Raw genomic sequence first — 25223 nt, 5'->3', positions numbered from 1 at the left:
GGGTGTGTGTGTGTGTGTGTGTGTGTGTGTGTGTGTGTGTGCATGTGCTGGAACGACAGGAGCGTGGGTGGATGGTGATTGGTTAGAGGATTGCTGAAGTGCTCAGACTATATTTTCTTAAACCATCAAGCCCTAATTTGCATTTTAGATTCTTCCTTATATTCCTCTCCCAGCCCAGCAGCACATTAAGTATAGTTTTCAAGCATTTAAAAATATTTCCCTAAAAAGCCTGCCTCAAGTTTGTGTTCCTTTTAGTTTTTCTTTCCTTTCATGTCCTGGGCGGTCTTGGGAATTCAGTGGTGACTTGATCTCTTCCGCCTCCTCCTGCACAAGTCTGGGTCTGAGCTCTTCCAACTCATCTTCCTGGGGGATGTGACATCTCCTGGGTTTCCAGCTCCCACCCCTTCTCTGTCTCCCTCTCCTGCTGGGGAAAATCGGCCACCTTGCCACTTCCGTCTTGCCTCGGTGTCCTCTTGTAATAGTCAGCTCTGCAGAAAATGTAGACATGGCAGGAGACACTTTGTTTCTCATGCCAAACTCTCGTGGATGCAGAGAAGAGGGTAAAGAATGTTTGAACTTCAACATTTCATGTTTTCTGTTGGAAAAATGGCTTCTAAAATTCCTTAAGGCCCTTGGAATCTTCCTCTTCCCAGGGAAGCTTCTGAACGGCCCCCGACACTTGAGTCTCAGTTCCTTGCTTGTGTTGACTTTGCAGCCATCCAAAGCAGGGGTTCGTCTTAAATGCTCATGGGAAGTCACTTCTATTAAGGTCACTGTGGATTCCTGGATGACAAGTCTGACAGGTGTCTGCCGTGTTTGTGTTTCAGCAAAAAGATGGAATCTCACTCTCCACTTCATCACAGGCTTTCTTGTCTTCCTGCTTCCTCAGCCCCCCAGCCTCTTCCTCCTGTCATGCTGAGTGTTGAGTCTCCAGGGTTCCACCTGCAGCAACGTCTCTTAATTTCTTCATGCTTCCTTGCATGACCTCACTAGCCGACAGTCCCTTTCCAGCCTGGATCGCTCATAACTATCTCTAAGGCACATCTTCCTTTTGCTTATTGTCTTTTTCCACCTCGATAACCTGTGAGTATTTTAAACTCAACATACCTACAACTGAAATAATCGCATTTCTCTAAAACCTAGTCTTTTCTGAATTTTGCAATAGGTTAACAGCATCCATAAAAATCTATGAAATTGACTCCAGAAGAGGCAGAAAACACTACCATGTTATTATCAGAGCTAATAATAAATTAACTTAAAATATGCCACACCAAGATGGCACCAGAAGTGGGCTAACACACACACACACACACACACAACTCCACACACACACACAACTCCACAACACAACCTCATAATAATCTCCCTCTGGAGATGGCCCATATTCTCCCTTGAGTGCATATTCCTTGCTTTACCCCCAAACGTGTCTCTTGAGACTGCTCCCATGCTCCTTTGAATATGTATCCACTTTCCTAATTAAACCTGACCATGTCTTTGGGAAAAAAATTAAAGAACATGAGAAATTACAGAAATATGGAGTCAATGTTTAAAGTAATCACACTATATGGAAAAAAAAGTGAACTAATCTAACTTCCCATGGAACTGTTTTTTTTTTTTTTTTCCTGTTTAATTCTATTTAAGCCCCATTAAAGAAGGATGCCTTGGAAATCCTTTTTTCCCATGGTGACAGCACATGACCAATATCAAAACTTGATAGAGCAGTTCTAAAGTAGATAATTATCTTGAATATCACAAAGTCTTCAAGTAAATCATTAAAGAGATTTAGTAGTACATTGCAAGGAAAAATATGCCAAGACCAAGTAAAATATAAACCATTTATCTCCTGAGTACATGAGTGGGTCGGTGAAAATTAGAAATGGGCCAAATTAATAGATGGGAGATTAAGGGAGGCAAATTACATAACTTATATAGGAGATAGCAGAATAGGCATTTTGACAAAAGTTAGCATTCATTTTGATGTTAAAAACCACTGGTAATGAAGAATTGATACTTTCTTAAATGAGCATTAGTTTAGTGATAAAATGCCAAAGCATTTCTATTAAATTGTGGAATAAGACAAGGATGTTAAGCAAAGCTCCAGCTGTTTAAAACTGTTGTTGATGTGAAATTTTAAAAAGTTGACCTCATAGGAGCAGAGAGAAGATTGGTGGTTACCAGGGGCTGGAGGGTTTGGGGAACTGGCTGAGGAGATGTTAGTCAAAGGACAAAATCTTCAAGAGACCAATTGATCATGACCTACATGGTGTTGACAGTTAGTATTCATGTTAACATATGCTACATAGTTGATACATACATTGTGTTCTTGAAAAATGCTAACAGTAAATATGGAGTGTTCTCACCACATACATGATCGCTGTGTAAGGTAATTGATATTTTCACTAGTGAGATTTAGTAATTCATATGCATATAATATATATATATATATATATATATATATACATACACACATATATAATATAGCATATATATCTGCTTATATATTTATATATAAATAACATCATCTTATACATTGTAAATACATAAAATTATATCTGTCAATTAAAAAAACTGTTATTGAAATAGTAGCCAATGGTTAATAACCAGAAAATATACAGAGAATCATCCAAAACCTCAATAAGATTACAGAAAACACATGGCAGAAGTATATAATACACAAGTAATTTTCAGTGAGAAGATAGAGTAAAAGAGACTAATGTAAACACACCATTTATAGCAGCAAAACAAATAAAACAAAAAATAAAGTAAAATATCTGAATTTACTGAAAAAGAAAATATATAAAGTTATATAAAGAAAACTTGAAAGCTTTACTGAGGGACTTAAAAGAAAATGTAATGATGTTTCTACCTGAAGTGTTCTATAAATTCAATGAAGCTTTTCCTGGGAAGCCAGAAAAATCTAATTTTCTTCTGAGGAGAAAAAACAAACAAACAAACAAACAAATAAATAAATAACATATGAGAATAACCTGGAAAATTCTGGACAGAATGTTAGTGAGTAGGCACTACTCCTTAAAATATTAAAATTTTTCCGTCTCGTAGGGTAGCCACTAGCTACATGTGGCTATTTGAAATTTAAGTTAATTCAAAAGAAACAAACAAACAAAAATTTCAATTCCTGATCCACACTGTATGCACTTTGAGGCTCAGTGTGTGACCAGCAGCTACTACATGGGGAAGAAAAATAAAGAGTCCATTGTGCAGTGGGTTCCACTGAACAGTGATTTGTTAACTTAATTTTAAACACTGAAAATGAAAAGAGTTTTATACTGGAGAAGAAACAGTTAAAAACAGAATTGAATCCAGAATTAGATCCATGTAATGTGGAATTTGGAGTGTGATAACTTGTTTCAAAGGTGAGGAAAAGAGAGATATTTTTTATATGGTGTTGGGGACAATTGGCTAACCATTTGGAAAAATATACAGCTGGATCTTTATCACATTATTCACACCAATATACATTCCAGACGGAACAGAGATTTAAAATGTAACAGCAGAATTCAGCAAAGCTCTACCGTATCCTTGAGGCAAGGATGAATAAATTTATTTGTACACTGTAAGTGGGGATATTTGTAATACACATAACTGACAGAAGGCTAATTTCCTTAATTTTCAGTTTGTATGTATCAATAAGAAAAAAAGCAAAAAAAAAAAAGAAAGAAAAATGAATCATGAATGTAAATAGGAACTTTATAATAAAGTAAATAGAAATGGCCAATAATCATATAAAAAGATACTCAACTTCACTCCACCAAAGAAACTCCCCAAATGTAGGGCATACTCCCTACACATAAGGATATTCTCCTGCATCACTATATATAAACCTTGAAGTCAGGCAGCTGACACTGAACCATTGCTACCATGCAAGCCTGGGTCCACTGAAAATTTTCCAGTTGTCCCTACAACATCCTTTATAGCCACAGGACCTGCCCAGAACTGAGAACTGCACCCTTGGAGATGTCTCCTTATTCTCCTGCCTGCAATAGTTCTTCAAGTTTTCCCCTTAAGTTTCACACACTCCATGTTTTAAAAGATTAAGGCTGATTTTGATGCAGAACATCCCTCAGTCTGGGTTTACCTGGTGTTTCCTAGTGTTGATTCTGGTCCAGCATCTCTGGCACAGACATCACAGTGCAAGTTCCCTTAGTGGCCAGGCTAACTTTGACATTTTAATTAAGGTTGTTAATCTCTATAGTAAAGTTACTCCTCTTCGTAATTAATGAGTATTTTGTTGGGAGATACTATGGAACTAGATACTGTGAAATAATCATTCCTTCATTTGTTTTTATTGATCTGGATTCATTCATTCCTCATGTGTGCAGTAGACGATAGTCTATTTCACTATTATTCATGCTGATGCTCAAATTGTTCCTGGTTGGCAATTTCCAAGCTGGCATCTGTGTCCCTTACAGAGAGAGAGAGTCCTTGGTGCTGCTTCCCCACCATGAAATGCCCTTCTCATCCTCATCAAGCTCTGATGTCCCTCTCTGATTGCCACACCTCCCCCCTTTAGTGCCAGTGGACCCCAACTGTGCTCAGCCCCACTTGGTCGCTTAGGACTGAATATCTGGGAAGAGGGAAGCAAGCACACTGCATATCTTACCCCTCCTCCAGGTCCTTGTCACCAGTTTGCTTATCTTTCCACTGCTTTCATACAGTACGTCTTACAGGGGTTGGGGGTGGGAAAAGGAATCAGTACCTCACCATTTATTGTAGAATGATATGCCATATTAAGTAAAATGTTTGGAGTCATTTTATTATGTGCAATTAATTGAAATGCTGAGAATCTGGACAAATTTGTTCTCTTTTACAAAAAAAAAATTTGTTCTTTTTTGTAAAAAGTTTCATTGTATAGACATATGCCTTGATTTTAAGTTATGAAAATACTTAGATCAAATTTGGTAAGAGTCTATATTGTCATGAGGAATCCACCTGTATGTGTAAGCTTTACATTTCCATGTAATTGGTAAAGAAAATAGGAAAATGTATCATGAGAAGTTTAAACAATTACTTCAACCGACCTTGGGGGTCCACTCCCTTCCTCTGCCAAGAAGTGACTCCACATGCAGAAGGTCTGACTGAAACTGAGCGTGGGTTTGCCATCGAACCAGAGAAGCAGTGGCACATGGGATTAGGAAATTGTCCTGCAGCGTGTGCGCAGCTGAGAACCTGCACACAAGCACCAGAGAACTACCACCTTGCCTAGAGGAGAATTGCCAACTCTGTCCAAAAAGGTCAGCTCTAAGTATTGCTGTCATAACATCTGTGTTGAGACAAAGGGGATTTAAAAAAATCAGGAGAGAAAGATTCTTTGATTAGAACCTATCACAGCCTAGGAGAAAAAATTTAGTATTGTCGAAGAAGGAGTAATGAAGACCTTTATTAAGTCAACCTTACTGGAAGGAGGACATTTTTACATTTTAAGAAGCTTTAAAGAAACTGTTTAAGGTCCAGTCAAATGGGGCATAAAGCTGACCAGAATTGGGAGAACTGCCTAGGACCATATCTGGACCCCCTCAAGAATGGCTTTCCCCTCTTAATGAGGCAGGCGGCTCAGTGATTTAAATAGCCTGCTGTTTCTGATTTCACATGACCTATATTTGTCATTGTACTGAGGAGGAAATTCCTTTTTAAAAATCTAAGGCTGGGTCCTCTCAGTACCTGTGGGAGCAGCCCAGAATGATGGTTCTTGTTCTCAATGTAAGTATGGATTGAGGGTCCAGCCCCAGGGTCTGGACACTGAATGGCTGCTGCATATGCATTGGCCAGTGCAACTTCCTTGTCTTGGTTCTGCAGGAGATCTTACCCTGTGCTCTGGCAGAGGACACTGCTCAAGGTTACTGTCCTTAGTTGATCAGGGGCCAGACTTAAGTCTTGGTGTTCTGTCCACTCTGTTGATCTCCAGTGGGGATGTTTTAAAACGAGGCCTTTCCAGTGGATTGTCTTTGTCCTCATGTTCAGGAATTACCATAGAGTACTGAATACTTGGCACTAGGTTACATTCTGGAAGGATATTGTGCATTATGGCACAGAGAAGACCTTGCTATGGAAACATATGAACTTCTTTGAAAGTTCTTTTACGAATACTTTAGAAGGAATATATTTGGGGCACAGGTAAAGTTCATTAAAGAGCAGCAAATTACTAAATGATGCTGAGATTCTCCCTCTATTCTCAGTATCATTGTTTGCTCATCTGACTGCTCTGTTATCTTCCATATGAGTTTTAAAAACACCTGGAAGGATAAGCAGCATCTTGAGCTTCAAAGTGGCAATGGTCTTAATGGAGACATTGGCCAGCAAATCTGCAGCGCCCCTGGTGGAGAAGGGGTCTTCTAGCAGGCACAGTGTGCCCTTCCTAGAGGCCTGTGGAGCTTGGCTCAAGGACTGTGCACATTTCCTGTGGATGGTGTGCTGAATTTAATCGGCTGTCTCAGCCCTTAGCCTTGCTTGCTGCTGAGTTGGGATGGATTTTTTTTTTTTTTAAAGAAAGGGAAGGTATATATTTGTGTATTTTAGATACATGGGACAATCTTGGACAATTTTCAGTTGTTATATTTATGATACAGTGTTTCCTTTGTGTTACATGCTTCATATCAAATTATGGTTTGAATGTGTTGGGACCTTGTTCAGGTATTAACTGCATTGATGTATGCTTATCTCACACATTATAAAAAAAATCAATATGAAGGAAATTTAAAAATTCAGTAAGGCCATCATATTCCTTTAAGAATAGACATGCAGTACTTGTCTCATTTGGTGCTATCCTCAACTGTTAAATTAGGTAATTCCCATAGTACAATCTATCAGTATTAACAATTGTCTGTTGTTTGTATCATTCAATCCTACTTTATACCCAATTACTCACTACAGTGTTTTTTCTTAGTATAGTTTTATAAATTGATTAATGAAATATGAAATGCAAGATCAATTTTCAACTACTTTCAACCTTATCCACCCAAATCCATCTTCTGGCCCGTTGCAAAGTTCCCCCTTCATGGCGAAAAGGGTTGTTACATTAATTTTGGTTAGTTCCACTCCAGATAGTCTTTATTCGGGCTACTGAGAAATCTGGATGATAAGACGCCCTATTTCAGGGCCACTCATCACGTTTTCTGATAATGCTCACAACGGCTTGCTGTGTGCTTCCTTTACTAAATCCACCAACTCCTTGTCGACAGGGAAGGGCGTCAGGAGAATGCTCCTAATATGGCTCATGGCCTTATTTAGTAAGTGAATGTGAGTGTGAGGCCACAGGTTACTGTGACTTGTGCTTCTATTTGTGGCTACTCACAGACACAGCTTGCCCATCTATTCCTGTTGGATCTCCTTTTAAAGAAAGTCTAATGTGAATGGAAGAAATTAATAGATGAGGAGGAAAAGTGCCCCCTTGCAACTGTGTACTTTTCTGCTTAGTAATCGAACTCTAGGCATTGGACAAATATTTTTGGTAGAAAAGTACATGTTCTCTTCTTTTCTCTTGCTAGCTTTATAATGTAAGTTCTAAGAGAAGCCAATTCACCCGGTCTAAGGTAGATATATAGACGAATGAAATGCAAGTATAGAACTGTTCCTTTCTGCAAATTAGCATTTTCTTCCACACAAAGAAGACATAATTGGGTGATTACAAGTAATTTTTGAACACTCTTTTTTGGGAGCCACTATACGAAAATCCTAGGAAGAAACACCACAAAAGACAAATCAAATCCAAAATCATTCTTAGTTCAATCAGCTTAAAGCCAATACCATACTAAAAATAGCATATTTGTTATTTTATTTCTGAAAATTTCTTGCCATAGTTGATTAACTAATATGGAGAAGATACTAATTTTTATCATAAAAAATTCCCAATCCCTTTTTTTCTACAAAAGCAACATTCAGCTTGAATTTCTCCCTCTGCTAGTTTCCTTTCTCTAATTTGTATGTTGGGTTGTCATCATCACCTCCATCCTGTGATTGAATGCGCATATTAAATCTCAGGAAAAGAAAATGATAGGAAAGAGGAGAAGCTCAGAAATTGTGACCACAAATTTCAATTCTCTGCAGAGTATTTGCTTTATGTCGAAAATAAAGCAAAAATAATCTTTGGACTGGATTGTGTGATATAAACTAGTTTACTAACAAGATAACACCAGTTTAACTACAATGGAATTCAAATTGGCTATTAAGTTATGCTAGTGCAGACAGTGGCAATATGTTAGACAACTGTGAAAAGAAAAGGACGCACCGCCGACAGTCTGTGGCCCCAAACAGGCCACTTCCATATGCTCCCGAATGCCTGACAGCTTTGCAGCCCGAGTCTCAACTCCTTCTCAGTGACACCCATATGGTGCCACAGATTGAGAGCTTGCCTTTTCTGAGACAGCCGCACTCTTCCTTGGTATGCCATTGCACTGAGTATTTGTGAACAGCCACTCTTCATTTTATCACAAAAACAGGATTATGGGTACTAACTCTTCCACTTTTTAAAAAGAGACAGTTGAGGATCCTGGAAGTCCTGTATTTTAATTTTTTTCAGGAAGAAATTGGTTGCATGCATTTTCACCTGACATCAGGATGGGTCAGACTCCTACCCATGCTCCTACCTTCTGGGTGTGCCAAGAGCTAGGGGTTTGAGTGTGAAAAGACACAAGTCTCCTGCAGCTCATTGTGTAGTGCCGGGCCAGAAGAAAGAACACAAATGCACCACTGGCCCCAGGGTAGCCACTCCAAGTGCTATTCTCACATTTACACTGAAGGGTGTTGAATTTAATGGGAAAGTCAGACACGTAAGGAACAGAAACAGGAGCAAATGATCTTACTGGGAATGACAACAGATTCAGTATTGCAAGGATGTGTTTGTTTAAACCTTGCAGGCTTTAGACTCACACATTAGCTTCCATGCTAGTTGTTCGTTATTTTCAGACTCTTAGACCCTGTGTGTCGCCTGTCCCAATTGGCAGACTTAATGGGCAATGGTCATTATTTTCATATTGGCAGAGATAGAGTGACCCATCACCTAGATTATAAATGAGGTGATGACAACTCAGAACACCTTCTTGGAGGAGGGCTTGCTTTTTCAATAAGAGGTAAACACTCCTGGGACAGATTTTGAAGACGTGTTTCTTCTGTTATTCAACATAAAAAATTTTTTTTAATAGAAATTTCTTACTGTCAACAAAGTTTTCTTTTTTTTAAAAGCAAAGATGGGACATTGATATATTGGTGAATATTTATAATTGATGAAGAACATACTGGAGAAACTCCCAACATGAACCAAATTTGGTAAACTGAAAACAGTGGTAAAAGAAACCAAAAAACAAACAAACAAACAAACAAAACCCCCACTAAACCATTGTTTTTCAAGAGTTGGAGAAAGGAAAATAAATATTAGATTTTTCTCTCAACTAAACATCCTGAGTTAAGAATTTATCTTGCCTTTCTTTCTCTCTGTGAGACTTGAACTGGAAATGGGATCTAGATTTGACATGACTTGCGATAGTTTCCTTTGGAAAAACTTATGGGCAGCAAGAACAACCTTTTCCTTTAGCCTGTCTCCCACTCTTCTCCAGGATCTGGGAAGCATCTCTGTGCAGCTGGCCCTTGCCCCCAGCACCCTGGGCCTGGCTCAGGATCTTTGCCTTTTCTCCTTTCTCAGCTCCTGACTACCCACAGTGGTATTCTGGTCACAGGATCATCTTCTACCTGGTTCTCTATCACCTGGTTTCTAGATTTTCCATGCTATCGTGGCCCCAGACCTCTGGTGTCCCACTTGAGACTGGTGGAGGAGACAGGGGGCAGGGGGAGCAGCTGGGTGGGAGCTCCAGCTTCGCTTCCCGTATAAAAACATTCACATGCATAAAGTCATTCGTCCCAGGAGAAAGGTGAGAGGTTTTGTATAGACACATATAGCTTAGACAAAATTGAATACGGTAATGACATAAAAGTGGATTAGAATTTCTAATAAGAGGACTTGGAACCCCAACAGTTTGTCAGTTGACTATTAAAATATGCAAATACTCATGGAGGAAAGGTATCTAGAGACAAGACCAATCTAATAGTAACAATTCATCCCATGCCTTTTTGTCAGTATTTGCAAACACCATCGCCTGTGCTTAAGAGCACCTTTGAATGTGATGTCATGCATTTACCCCTTTAGGGGTAAGAAACTCATAGTCCCAGTCACAGAATTCCAGTTGGATGTCACTACCCCCCTGCTTTTAGTTTGTTCCAGACTTAATCATGATTTTCTTAGAAATCACTACTTATCATGAAAATAGACACTCAGTTCTGCCTATCTGCATGCACCGTCTATTATTACCTTTCAGGGAACTAATTAAAACACGATCCCACCTCCCTCAGGTATGGAAGTTGTGAACAACTGCACCCCAACATGGTTTGAAAACACTGTACAAAATGAGCACCGAATCGCTCCCGCAACCTCCACCAACTGTGAGACCTCACACATGCACCATCCAAATGACAGGTAACTTCTCATTTTCTTTTAAAAGTAATTAGTCTCAGGAAGCCACAAGACTGGAGCAGTGTTGGTACACTGCCTGCAGCCCTTTCTAATAAGCTGGTGACACCATGTTTTTTAATAAGCCCAGAATTTGCCATTAGTGTCCTCTGGACTCTGAAAGAGCAGACTTATCTTCTCCCTCAGGGCACCTGCAAGTGTGATGGGCACCGAGCAGTCCTTAGGTGAGCTAATGAACTGAGAGAGAAGCACCGTCAACCAAAGACCTGGGGCAAGCAAAGTCTCCTCCTGATCAGAGTAAAGCTTCACAACCCGTGTGTTTGATCCACAGCCAGGGTGTTCCCTTCATCTCTGATTGCTTGAAGAGAATCTCCTCTCAGGCCATCATGGGTCCACAGGCAAGGGCAGGCCAAGGTGGAGGAGGAACACTGAGGTGTCCCTGCCCGTGACCATCAATGTGGCAAGCAGGCAGCAGGATGTGCCGCCCCATGGCACCTTATGTGTCCGTGGCTCCCCAAGACGCTTGCTTTTGGAGACTTCCCTCCACCAAGGGGCTTAGAGAAGAAAGGCGCCCACAGAATTCTCACCGTCTGGCCTGGGGACCTGGCCTCCTACACTCCTCCAAATCGAAATAGTGTTTTGTGGGTTGTTGTTGTTGTTGTTGTCACTCCATGTGAAAGGGGTGACAGATAATCTGGCCTTTTCTCAATATTCATGAGATTTAGGAAAAAAACACATACATTTTTTTTCATTTAATTCCTGTGGATTGCTTAGATAAATTGCAGGCAAGGAATGAATCCAGGATCTATTTGCTGGAGGCCTCTCCAGGTGAGTTCAGCTTACTGTTTCTCATTTCAATATGAAAACCTTCATGACAACTACTTCTCTTTGAACTCAGAGAGTGGAGAATCCTGAAAATTTGACAGTTGGTGGCAATTTATGTAACTTGTTCTATTACCGTTGGCAGAATGTGGGAAAACATGGAAATGAAAATCTGAATCTATAATACACACACACATACGTGCATATTTATATCTCTATATATTTAACATCAGTGAGGGACAGAAATGGCAGAGCACAGGGACTGGAGAGGGGCTCAGAGATCATTCCCTGCATAGGCTGTCCAACTTTGATTTTTTAAAATTGAATTTAACTTTCCCTAGTTCCCCGCTGACCCCGGCCTTTCCCTGGCACTCCCCCTGAGCCCTCCTGCTCTCTCATGCGCCTGTCTGCTGGACTGTAGAGCCTCCTTCCAGGGCCTGCTCGGATCCCTGGTCTGCTCAGTGCTCCCTCCACCTGAGACACCTTGCCTTCCACCCACTGCTCTAACTCCCTGCCCTTAGCCTTCCAGCCCTGAGCCCCTTTCTGGGAGCCTTGCAGTCATGGTGGCTCCTTGGGGCTCATGGCTGCCCTCCAACGTGCCTGGGAGGGTGGTTCTGTCTGCCCAGGAGATGGGATGCGGTCAACGTTTGCAATGGCTTGGGCTCAGAGGGCTTTTGTAGGCCTCTGACCATCATAGCGACACTGTTTGTGGAAACGGAACGGTGACAGTTATTGGTCCTACGGCACACAGGTAATATGGTGGCCTGTGACTGAGCACCCAACACGATTGGGCTTCTAAGACGTAGCCAGCACCCTCCCCAAACCCTTGTGAGTGTGATTTGCTCCTTGTTGTCTCCCACGAATACCGGCCAGTGAATTTGTTGGTTTGAATTGGTGTAGGAGGTAGGTAAAGGGGGTGTATGGGGGGAAAGGCTTTGCCTAATCTGGCCTCATGCCCAAAGGTGTTGAGGAGAGGTTTGTACATCTCCTGGAGGGCTCCTCACAGGGGCAAGGGAAGTGCTTCTCCTTGCAGCTCAGGGCCACTGGAATCTTTTTATGACATGTTAGTAAATAAATCGGGGCCTAAATGTATGTCAGCACACGGTGGACTAAGAAGAATCTGCATGGGAACTAATTCATGTGGTAGTCTTCCTGTTTTTTTTTTTTTTTTTTTTTTTTTATCAAAGGTATAGGTATTAGCAAGAATTGATCCAGATCAGATCTATGCACTCTGATGAAATGGGAGTAGAAATGGGATTGTGACAAACTCCTTCTGAAAGTTAAAAGTTTTCACTGATTCTGTTAAAATATTCACTTGTTTTCATAGTGGTGTTTAAAAATATTTTCCCATCTGTTTCTATCCTTTAGCTTTCCTTGTAGTTGTTTTACCCATTATAAAGTAATAAATATAAAGTATAAACATTATAAAGTATAAATGTCACATATGAAAAACTCATACTGTAAAGAACGTAGGACTCCCTGGCCACAGGAAGATGAGGAATCAGAAAGGAAGCGAGAACACAGGGCCCGGCCCGAGAGCAGCCCCTGTTCTGATCCAGCCCAGCCCGCGGGTCCCGGGAGCTGGGGATGCCGGGGAGCAGTGTGGTGCCGTTGCCCCAGTCATTCTGGATCAGCACTGAAAGTCCTGACCAGGGAGGCTTTTCATCCTGAGCAAACTGGACAGTCGGTCACTCATTAAAGGGAGATCTCAACAAGGACCATTCGGATGTTAAAACCGTGAGGACTTTTGGCATTCCCGGGTTTGTCAGTTGTCCCTTTCAGGGGTCCTCCCTTTGAGCACTAAAGGTTAAAACTTGACCTTACTCAGAGAAAAGAGTCCTGGTGCAGTTCTATCAATACATCTGGAATGCTGCTCATGAAATTCAATCCTTCTCCCTCTCCTACTCATGGCTATGTGTTGTTCGGAAAGTATGCATGAACTGAGAAGTATGTGACACGTGCCCACGTTTGTACCCTTGGGTGCAGAGTCCAAGGTTAATGCTACTTGCCTTAGAGCAGGGTCACGCAAATGTTTAGATCATGGAATCAAACACCACACACACTGGGACAGGTGTGTGTTCAGGTGTGTGTGCTTGTGTCTGGGGGGTCTCATTCTCTGGGGAACAAATAAGCCTAAAGCATTTGCCTTTCCATATTAGGACAAAAAAAATTTGCCTCATTTTTTTTGTCTACTTTTTAAAAATAAAAAAAAATATATATGTAGAATCTGAACCGGTAGCAGATAAAGAAAAGCAGACAAGTCCTCTGGCTGTAAATCTAAGCAAATTCCTGCCCTTTTTGTCCTTCCAAGTATTATATCTCTGATTATATTTTAAAATTAGAAGATGACATGGTCACTTTCTATTCTTTAATGGCCAAATGTTTTGTATCCTTAGGCAAGTCTTATGGAAATATTCATGCACTATAATGCTACTTACTACCATTTGAAATGTTCAAGACATTATTAAATATGGAGATTAAATGTATGTGCAATATCTAATGCATATATATTTCTAACACTATATATGTGTGTTGTATGTAGACATATATGTATACATACACAGATGTCTACCTACACGTATGCATGCGTGTGCATGTGCCACACAGGACAGGTCTCTGAGGTTGAATTGGAGAATGAGTTCTGTGAGGGTTCTAGCTGAAGGCCTCTGAAAAAACTGGGCTAGAATTGTTGGTTTACTGTGAAGATGCTCAAGCTCAAGCAAGGATCAGAATGCAATTTAGTTGAGGGCAGGAAATGTGACTTCAGTTTTATTCTTTAAGTGCTAAAAACTGTGTGGTGATCTACCAGTGTTGGTGTTCACTATCAATGGTTATTAAGCTCTGAATGTTACCAGACACCAGGGCCAATGCTGGGACCTTGCTGATGAGCGAGGCCACTCAACTCCTACAGCGACCTCGCTGCACATCCGAGTCACACTTCCCACTGAGAGACGTGGGGCAAGGTTCTTAACAGCTCTGAGCCTTACTTTCATCATAGGTAAGGTGAGGACACAGGGCCCATCCGCCTCACACAACTGAGAAGTAAGCCATGCACGGCGGCGGAAGTTCTCTGCAGAGACGAAGCTGCTGCATGTCATTACAATCTGTGTATTTGATACTGTTTTTTGAATAAATGATGAATGATCTATCTCTAAAGATAATATTTGTTAACTTACTGAGCTACCTTGACTTACTATATTAGCAAAAAATCATTTCTCACAATCAAAACAAGCAATGTGAATTACATTAAAAATTTGAAAGTCACTTTGGTGAACAAATAGTTCTGGTCATTTGGTGAAAACGTAACCAGTAGCAGATCCAAGTGGCTATTTCATAAAGGAAAGTATATTCCAGATAAAAGTTTTACATTAACTCCAATTTTCCCAGTGCATTAGAGCATCTTGGTGTGGAATGGGGAGCCTCAGGCTCCAGTGAGGTGCCAGTGAGGCCGAGATGTCTTCAGGCACCGCTGCTGCTCCTCCTTTGAGTGCCGCCTGTGACGTCACATGGGGCATGGCTTTGGTATGTCTCTGACATGGGCTGGAAAGTTAGTCCTTTAAATTTCTATTGGGATGCAGCCAGTTTTCAAAGATAAGATAGGCCTCGCTCTGAATCCGTCCCTTGTCAATTCCCTTAAGGGGAAGGTAAAGAGAGGAAATTTAAAATAAGGATAGAAAATAGCTGCCAGCCTCGTAAGGACAGCAGGTGAATGGGACTCTATTTTGATGACACACTTCTTGACAAAAGCCTTTACAGATGGGAGTTTTCCTTTCTTTTATAGCCAAAGGTGATTTTAGGATACAGTTGTGTTCCTGAAACAGCCGAAAGCAGCCCAGCATGTCCACGGAGATGGAGACGGGTCGGTGCCAGCAGAAAGCCAGTCGTAACTGGGTCTGAAGGGGAAGCTTCTTGCTGTAAAAAATTAAAAATCTTCTAATCAAATGTGGGCTTTTTTCCCTAGTGGAAGGGGAATTATCTTAACCATTTCAAGTTCACAGTTTTGGTTGTTTTCTGTCTATTGAACTATCAATGTGTCAGCTGTCCACCTGTCTCTCTCTTTAACGTCGACAGGTCTTGGGATACGTACAGGAATATTCCGTTGTCGTCTGTTTCCTGGCTTCTTTTTTCTCTGACTGCAGAATATAATGGACAACTGCATGTGCTTCCGCGATGCCATTGCAAGACTCTGTCAACGGTCATAAGGAAGACCCCAGTTGAGCCAGCACCGAAAGCCGAGAGTGCCCTGTGTCATGTACTCAGGGCGTTCTGCCGAATGCCGCCCTGGTTCCTGCCGGGGCAGGTTTCGTATTCCCAGCTCCTCATCTCTGAGGCTCAGGCCAGTGTGGAGCCTGCGGCGCAACATCAGGTAAGGCTGTTGGCAGAGTCCCAGCACCCCAGACGAGAGGCCTTGGAGTGGGTGGACATTGGGGAAAAGGGAGGGGGGAGTAAGTGGTCACGGTGAGGGCAAGACTCTGTTGGCCAGGGAAGGGCAGGTCCTTGGGGGAGACAGTGTGTCACCACAGTGCTCCTTTATTGCAGTCCTAAGGTGCTTATCAAGGGCCACACACACACTGCTGGACTCCCAACTCCGGCGATAAGAATGTTCCCACTTAGTTCTTATGTAGCCCGATGAGGACAGGGATGATTTGATGTTGGCCAGGCTGCTTTAGATGTGATCCTGAGGCAAACTGGGAGGAAGACGGGAATCAAACACGTGGAAGTCTTTCTACTCCATGCTCTCAGAGTCGGAGTGGGAGAGGAGAGGGAGAGGGAAGAAGAGAAAGAAGGGAGGAGGGGGTGAGGTTTTGAGCTGGAGGGGATGTCTACAAAAGCCACGGCAGGCCAGGGAGGAGTCACCAGCACCATCCACGGACAGAGAGGCTAGGAAGGAAGATCAGATCTGAGGAGCCAGAAGCACCGAGAGCAACATTAAACACAATTTTAGAGGGGACAGAGAGACCTTCCTTCAGGAGGAACATAGTCGTGCGGAGAGCAAATGGGGTCTTCAGGCATAGAATCCCCACTGCCGGATGTGGCAGGAAAGAATTGTGGTGACACAGCGTGGGGTGAAGGACAGCGGAGGGCCGGGAGGCCAGGCCTTCCTGAAGGCACCTCCCCAGCCAGGAGGCCTCAGGTGTCCCTGGGTTCCCTTACCTTCTCCTTTGTAATTGTAAAATGTCTCCAACGTGTGTTCTCAGGAAATGAGGGGAAATGTTGGTGGCTAGAAAAGACGTTACATAGAATTGAAAGCACTGAGTGACAAGGACATGTGGAAAGGAGAGGGTGGCCATGCAGCACTCTTCCTCCTTGGACAGGATGAATAGCTTCCAGGGTCGGATTTACGAAGTAAGTAGGACCAAAACCAAGGGAGAGACTTGGAATTGTGGTCAGCGCGTCACGAGGTTAAATGTTCTTCGATAGTATTCGCTTGGGTTCATTACAAGACAGGAAAAGAAGCAAAGGCCAGGCATCTCTGTCAGGTTGAGAGTACCCCAGACGAGAGGCCTTGGAGTGGGTGGACATCCCAAATGCTTCTCTTGTCTGTGGATAGAGTCCTTCAGTTGTTCCCTTTGAAAACATCGCCCTTTCTGATCCCAGTAGGAGCTGAGGTCAACAGAAGTGGACTCCCTCTGCCAGTCAACTCCAAACCCAGGTTCACAGGAAGAGAACCAGCCTCAGGAAGCAGGAGAGCCATGGCACCCTGTTCGGCAAGCCCAAGGGAAACCCTCGGACCACCCCATGTGTTATCCTGCAAGGTGTACTGAGGACCGAGAAAGTACCGCAGGAGGTTCAAGAAAGGGTGCAAGGGAGGGGAGAGGCAGAGGAGGAGCCACAAGCACACTGGGAGTGAGTCGAACCTCACTCAGGTTGACAGCCAGGCAAATTCCTCCTGGCCAGGCAGGCCAGCACATTCTAATGGCTAGGACTAATTTTAGTAGCTCCAAATACTTGGACATGGATGCCTTGAAGGAAAGGCTGTTTGGATGTGTGGTGCAGCCACACCCTAAAAAAGGAAAAGCCAGCCTCTGCAGGAGGAGAATGCCGCTGTGACGCCCAACCACGTCTGACCTCTGGCTGCTTTCCAGCTTGAACGACCAGTGCCACCTGCTTTCTGCTGGGTGGGTGGTCAGCACGTGGCTCTGGATGGAGGAACCGGACGACTGCCAGCCTTGGGTACCTGAGGCTTCCTTCTTGGGGAAGGACAGTCAGATGGAAATAAAGAAATCGAGACAGATGGCCAGGAAGGAGGGATGGGGACAGAAAGGAAGAGTCCAAGTAAGTTCTGGGAAGTTGAAAGCGGAGAACTAAGCCACCAGGGACACCGGCTATGGCTTCCTTTCCGCAGAAAGGACCGCTGAATCTGTGCGACTGACCCAGGAGCTCCATCCCAGAGGCCTGCTCTGTGGCTGAATGGGATCTGTGCTACGGAAGAGTCTACCCCTCCAACATGGATTGGAGAAAGTCTGGTCCTATTTTTTTTTTCAACGTGTTCAACATTTATACTACATTTAAAATACATTTTTATGTGAAATTCTTTTAGGAATTACAATTTACAATGTGCTGATGAGATTTTTAACTTTGAATACAGAAACTTCAAAAATTATCTTTGAGGAGAAGACATCAAATTCAAACAAAAATGAAAGTCCTCAGCTAAAATTCCAGGTGTCCACATCTTTCCTAAGTATTGTCCGTCCAGTTTCCGACAAGCCCCCTGCCAGGCTGACAGGTTCCCACAGTGTGTCTGGATTCTTCAGAGTTGCCTGTTCCATAATTTCTGGTCCACAGCTTCTGGGAAGAATTGTCCCCTTGAGGGTCTTGATGGTTTTCCACAATCCATGTGGGGATTAATGCCACACACCTTGAACCTGGAAGAACTACTAACCCTGAACTTCACACCTCACCCTTAAGAGGTTAATCTGCTCTCAAAAACCAATTTGAAACAAAACCAGAGTTTCTCCCTCGAGGCACTTAAAGACTGACACTCATTTTCATCCTGCCCATCTCAGTAAGGGAAATCTCTTTGGAATGTTTAAAAACACAAAATAGATTTCCTAAATTTATATTCATAAAAATGTAAAGTGTCACATTAAGACTTTTTGTAGAACTTTAAAAAGTGAATAGTTTAAAATTGCCCTGAAGTTACATGCTGATGTGTTTGAGATTTATTGGATTTCTTTGTTATAAACCTGCATTTGTGTTAAAGGCTTCAAATGTCTGCATCAGGCAACATATCGTGATTTTTGAACCAGAAAACACATTGCTATTTATCAGGTTTTTCAAAACGGCTTTTCTTTTCCACAGGCTGTCGGGTCAGGTCTATGAGGCAGAATGGTAAGAAGACTTGAGCACTTGGAAAAGTGGAGATCCCAGGAGTGGAGAAGGTATCATCACCTTCCCATGCAGGACATATAATGATGGCCACATGCTGCAGAAAGTTACAGATGTCTGCACCTGTCCAATGCCTGACAGATGCTTCCTGCAAACCCCACCTGGGAGCCGGGAGACATAACCATGTCCCCTCGGAGGTGAAAACATTCAAAATAATAGACACCTTTGTGGAGCCTCCAGAGAACTCCACCGAGCTGTATATATCAAAGAAATCTAGCTTTAGTGTACTGCAATAAAAATCGCATTTAAAAAGAAATAACAACTTAATTCATGCTCATCTTGAGACATACATGCCAAAGTTTAAATGTTTAAAAGCAAGGCAATAGACATTTTTATGGTTGATTACAAACTACAAATTTGTCTGGGGGAAAAATCCTGAAATATTTGACAAAAGAGCTGTGATAAGAGATAAAGAACACAGTATTCACTGTCTGAACACCCAGAGGGGGAGCTCCAGCGCCCAGAGCCCACATTTGCAGCTATGTGCGCTGTGATTACAGTTGTAAACAATGGCCACTGTGTCACCAGGAGGAAAACAAACAATGGGCCTTTTTCTGAAAGTATCTGTAGGAAGAACATACAAATCAGTCAACAAGGGAGCTGAAATGCTCCTTGTATTCTTTGTGAAAATAATACTTTAAGGTTCATTGCAAAGCGCTGGTCCTCTGTTTCACCAGGCATCTTATTTTCCTTCATTCACTACACAGTGCTGCCCAACTTGCACCTGGTTTGACCAGCACTCAGCTGCCTTCTGGGGGTTCTCCCTGTCTTCTTCCCCGTCCCCCAGACTCTGGACAGCTGCACAACCGTGCTTTCTTTACTTATAAAAGCAAGCTTGTGACATCCCTTGCTTGATTCAGTTACAAACGGAATTAATTGAAATCAATTCAACAGGCGCGGGCTGGGAGGAGACGTGGAGAGGGGCGTGGGACCGTCTCCAAGGAGCTCACAGTCCACTAGGGGTGTAAGACACAGCCAACGCGAGCACCAGGGAACACGCCCTTCCTATGACGGACTATTATGGAGGGGAGAAAAGATGGATGGAAATGCCTCTGATTCTGTCTAATTCAGATCCCATCCAAGAGGAGTGGAAGGCACGAGTCCAGAGAGAAGCAGAGGTTCTTGTAAAACCCTAGAGCTAGAAGGCACCTCACCTTGACCTAAGTGAGCACCTTCCCTACAGGGAGGGGAGCACTCAGGCTACAGAAGGTAGAGATGATGGCCCAGAATGTGGCCCTCAGGCAAGGGAGGGCAGGGGGAAGCCAGCGTCCAGCAAAGGCGCCAGACACCTCCCCAGCACGGGAGAGTTAGATCAGAAGGAAGGGGGACCAGAGAGACATGAAGGCGAGGCTGGCGGGGTCTTTCACAGACCTTTGATTTTGAGGCTGGGAGGGCATTTGAGGACATTAGGTTGGAGCCATGGAAGGAAAGATGGTGAATTTAGTTTTTTTTTAATTATTATTATTATTTTATTTACTTTGCACTTTGACAGTACTAGTGACCACCAGGTAGATGATTTAGGAAATGGTGTTCATGTTCGTTCACAGTTTCTGCTGTATTCCTGCACTAGGGTTGATTAATAATCCCTTCTCTAACTTAAATAGGAGCAGCATTTTTAAGCCACTAAATAATAATATCTTAAATATCAGGTGGGGATTTCTAATTTGGACTGCTTCTGAGAGGGTGGGCAATGTGTGGTGTGGGACAGCAGCCATGAGTGGGGGACGTGCCTTGGTGTGGCTGCTGTGGGCTCCATTGGCAACAGGCAGAGCAGGATGGAGGTCGTCAGAGGGCAACGTGGAGTGGCTCTCGGCTTCTCTTTGGGGTCACCTTACAGGACACGTGCTTGTCCTTGAGCAGAAGACGAGGCACTCCACATGTGCCCAGGTCCAGTTCTGGGCTGTGGGTTCTAAACTGAGGGGTTTGATTGTTCTCATTTACTTTTATTCTCATAAATAGTTTTGACTATTGAAGTCCAGTCAGAAGTAGAAAATAGGTCATTTTTACCTAAAGAAAGCAATTCACACACAAGCAAGCCTGAATTTAAAGTCCCTTGGGCTGCTGGGCAGGACTTTAGGTAAGCTCCAGGGGGACCCTTGGCCCTCAGCAGTTCTTCCTGGGCTCTTTGCTTTACAGCCCAGGCCTTTCCTGGGGATCTGCCTGACCCAGGGCAGCCTTGGCACTGATCAGGTTGCTCCCTGACCTGTGTTCTCACTGCAGAAACTTTACTTTTGAGCATTTGGCTCAAGGCAGACTGCGTGCTGCCAGGGCTCATCTTTACAGCTGTCCTTATGAAGAGCAAATGCACAGGTAGGTGTTTGGGGACTTCAGGTTTAGGTTAGGAATGATTTTGCCTTCATCTGAAATTCTATTTATATTTAGGCAAGTCTCCTGCCTCTGAATTGGCCACTAAAGAGTCATTGTTGGTGAGGCTTGTGGATTAAGAACTTTCTGTAAGGATGGCAATGAGCTGGTTTTCTTCATTTGCCAATTATTTGGAAAGGAACAAGAATATAGTGCAATCTGGACCCAGCTGTTTTATTAATACCTGCATGAGAAATCTGCTTTTGTCTGTTGAATTGGCCTTGTCTGCTTGGAGTGATCTTTGTTTTTGAATTCTGTTGCATCTACTTCATCTAGATGAATTATACTGCTTTGTGGTGTTACCAGATCTAACCTACAGAAGTAAGTGACGGGCCACCTGGGAGCCTGACTACTCGAGCATGAACTGAGCAGCAGCAAACGGTATGTCCTGGGGTGACCAGTGCACCAGCATTGACATAAACAGGGACAGTGAATGCAGGCCCTTGTCAGTCACGGGCAGTGGGCTCATGGCACCGGGAGCAGCTGACTGTCTATTGATGCTGAAGGTTGACGGCTGCGTGTAAACACACTTTCACAAAACTCATTTGTATCTCTCCCCAAAGACACCCCAATGGAGGTAGCTGGCTGGGAGGCTGTGGTGCAAAATTTCTAATAGAAGATGAAATAGAATGTGGCACAGTTTCACATAATAGGGAATGTGGGAGAGAATGGCAATCAGTAAGCTAAAAGTCGATTGGAGCACTTGCCACAATAATAATTGGCAATGACATTCAGCCTTAAAAGGTATTAGATAATAAATGAGCAAGGCATAAAAACCCACTTCTATTATTCTCCAATGCATTGTGTAATAAATGCCTGGTCAGCGGTGATAGGTAATTCTTTTCTCCATTGTTCTGTAAGAGGTTCTTAAAATACTGTACTAACAAACTGGTTAAATGTCCACTTACAGAATTGCACTGTCTTAAACCAGAATTAGCCGTTGCAGCTATTATGCATTTGTGAGCAAAGCTCTTATCAGCTCATCTCATGCCTGACTTCTCGCCAACAAAATTATGTTAGACATGGAACTCAGCGGCACGGATGACGCTTCCTTTGATCGTACAAAGGAGCTTTCTACATGAATTCTAAATCTCCATTTGAATTTGTTTTGGCAAAATGTTTTCTGAAGCATCATTCCATTTCACCACTCCCCAACCGTCTTTACCATTTTTTTTTTTTTAACAATTATCTTCTCATGTCTTGTTAGGCTACAAGGATGTCGACTTTTTTATAATGAAAAAATATTGATCATTTAACAAGATGGGTAAAAATGTGAAAGATGTTTTTCAGATTCTAGCGTACATTTCCTAATTGTTCTTGGTAAATGCCCACAAATGAACAGCATTTTGGAAGAACCTGAGTACATGCTTACTTTGCATGATGGTGTCAAATTTTTGTCTTAACCAGGTCACCTCTATTGTAGCTTTAGGGGCTTAAATATCTATTTCTTGATTCCGAGTTAGTAATCACTCATGTTGATCAGGCACAGGCTCAGGGCATCAACTGTCATCAAAACAATTTATATAAGAGCAAATCACTTCAATACTGACTAAGCATCTACTGCATAGAAGACAAGGAAAATAACTCTGGGGGATTTTCTACACACATATGGTGGACTCAGGGCCCCTGTCCTCCAGATGTTATGAGGCAAGCCAGGAGCTGCCTGGGGACTCTGTGTGCACAGATCCCGTAAGTTCATTCAGGAGAAGAGACAAACACGCCAACCCCAACCCAGCTGAGAAGGACTATTAGGTGGACATTTATTAGTGTCTATGGGGTGGGAGGCCTGCACGGGGCTCAGGGAACGTGACGGTGAATAGGAGAACGTTCCCACCTCCAAGGAGCTCTTCAGATAACACAGGGCAGGGCGTCGACAGGAGCCACGAGCATGGCAGAGCTGGCTGCGGGGAGCCACAGTGACTGAGGGAGGACCCTGAGCAGGGATTTGATAAATCATGGAGGCATGAAACTCCCCTGCCTTTTTTTTTTTTGGCATGTGGAGACCCATTAGGTCAAGTGGGAAATGGAGCATGGGGCTGGGAAATCAGCAGGCAAGTTCGGCAGGGCTCTGCAGGCAAAGGGCGTCTCCAAGCAGCGCCAGGAGGTCTGGTGTGCAGAAGGGCAACCCTTGGCAGTGTGAGGACGCGTGTAAGGAGAGGGAAGCGGAGCCTTTCCAACAACTCTGGCAGAGATGAGGAGAGTCCTGAACCCAGGTGATGGCACTGGCAGGAGTGGAGTAGGACAGAGCCCCTCACAGACAGCACTGCCCAACTGAGAGACTGGACAGAAAGGGAGAGGGTGAGGGTGGCATCCAAGGTGGCGCTGAGGTTCCAGCAGAGGGGGCGAAGTGGACAAATACTGGACATACAATGGGAAGAGTAGGTGTGGGAGGTGGACAGTGAAACTAAAAAAGAAAGACCAGGGCCTTGTTATAAAACAATCCACACAATTCCCTCCACACGGATCCATCTTAAGAGGAGATTCTGAGACCAGGACCCAAGGAGGGGCCTGAACAAAGCCTCAGGAAGGTGGCCATACTGAGTTTGGGGTGTCTGAGATACAGTTGAAAACATGAGCTTTATGTTCAAGAGACCGTGGGCTTTTAGAAAAAATAGATTTGGGAACCACTGACATTAAAGCGAAAATAGATGAAGTCACCAAGGAGAGTGTGGAGCCCCGTTACTGAGGAGCAGCTGTAACCACAGAGCAGATGAAGGGAGGTGAGCAGACAGTGCAAATCGGGGGGAGGCAAGGGATAGGAATCTGGTGGCACAGAATCCAAGGAGAGAGTGCCCAATAACAAGCATCAAAGTTATCATGTGAAAATTGAGAAGGGTGGAGAAGGGAATCTCATTAAATATGCCCTTGTCTGTGCCAACCAGGAGTTGGAATGGAAGGGTACCTGCAGGCGGGAATGGCATGGGGGTTAGTAAATATTTGCCAGGTTGAGTTGTAGCCAACTAAGTTGATACCAAGGAACGTTGTCATCTTTTAGGTTGTGAGGTGGGGCTGGGAGTGGGGTTGTCACACAGCAGTGGTTTGAAATGTGCACCTGCACGTAGGCCATGCGACAGGATATGTCCAGATGAGGTGGCTAGAAGTGGACCCGTGGAGTCAATACCCAAATTCTTAGTGAGGATATAAAACAGTAGTGATTCAACTGGGGCATTGACAGGCAAGGTATGTCTTCCACGCACCAGCTCCATGAGGAAGGAGGTGAAAAGTCTCCAATTACAGGTGGGGGTGGGGGGTGGGGAGCGGGGGAACATGGGGGAACTCCTCCAGAAATCTGTGGGAGATCTGAGAGTAGAGGGAATTTGACCAGCCCCTCTACAGACTGTTGGCAGTGTGTGCCACCAGTGAGCTATGCTGGAACTACCTGGTTCTCAGTGCAAGGGGTGGGATCTGAAAAACTGCAGAGAAGGGGACACACAGCCCAAACTCCAGGCTAGGAGCCCATTTGAGATTCTAGGAGGCCACAGGTGTGCGTGTGCTCTCGGGATGCCAGAGGCTGCCGGCCGAGGTGCCAGCTGAGTGAAGGCCAGCAGGTGGCTTTCCCCACCTGAGCAGCCTGTGTGCCTTCTGTCTATGCTGGACCGAAAGAGACGAGGTGGGCAGCTCGCTCTACTGCTGCCTGGGAGTGGGGGTGCTTGGCTGGGCTTTGATTAGATGGGGGTGGGGTCAGAAGTGGGAGAGGAAACCCAGGGAAGAACTCTAAACCCAAATGCCACCAAGTTCCCCACCTGCATTGACTGAGAAGTGCCCTGACTCACCCACTTAGGCAGCATGAGGCCTCTGAACCAGGAAATTAAGCAGAGATACATAACATTTAATTTTGTCCTCCAACTTGGCACCGGTGAAGTTCATTCCCACTACAACCGTGGCTAAGGTGAGGAGTTTATGTGATAGCACATTGACAGCACAGTTATTTCTCCCAGTATCCTACAAGCTAGGAATAAGACTCTGGACTAGGCCCCTGATTTAGGTGTGAACTCTCAAAATGTTCTTTTCCTTAAGAATTTTTTAGTTCATCTAATATTTTCCTAAAAAATGGCTCGTATCTCCCCAGTGAAAAGTGCCAGTTGTGAGAGCAGCAGCGTTTAATAGCATGAGGCCCTGTGGGTTTGAAAAGCCAGGTTCCGATGACCTCCTATACCTTTCTGAGGCTTGTTCA

The 25223-nt window shown here is 43.6% G+C and overlaps 2 protein-coding genes across 2 annotated transcripts in view; one reads left to right on the top strand and one right to left on the bottom strand.

The window, feature by feature from the left end:
• The window catches only part of PACRG (parkin coregulated), a gene marked incomplete at its 5' end in the record, with an annotated part of 515654 nt that overhangs the window by 74749 nt on the left and 415682 nt on the right, over positions 1-25223 (bottom strand). The gene's annotated exons all lie outside the window — the stretch shown is intronic.
• Positions 1-25223, top strand: part of LOC308649896 (uncharacterized protein) — a 60303-nt gene that overhangs the window by 28912 nt on the left and 6168 nt on the right. Inside the window, exons 2-4 of the mRNA XM_081295781.1 lie at positions 15368-15662; positions 16898-17572; positions 18599-21430. Of these exons, the coding sequence (XP_081151907.1) occupies positions 15570-15662; positions 16898-17347 (543 nt within the window). The 5' untranslated portion in view covers positions 15368-15569 and the 3' untranslated portion in view covers positions 17348-17572; positions 18599-21430. The remainder of the gene's footprint in view (positions 1-15367; positions 15663-16897; positions 17573-18598; positions 21431-25223) is intronic.

This window comes from Spermophilus citellus (genome assembly GCF_964194105.1).
Source record: "Spermophilus citellus genome assembly, chromosome: 5".
Taxonomy (NCBI): Eukaryota; Metazoa; Chordata; class Mammalia; order Rodentia; family Sciuridae; genus Spermophilus; species Spermophilus citellus.
Note: the sequence above shows the minus strand (reverse complement) of the source record. Positions and strands in the feature narration are given on the sequence as shown.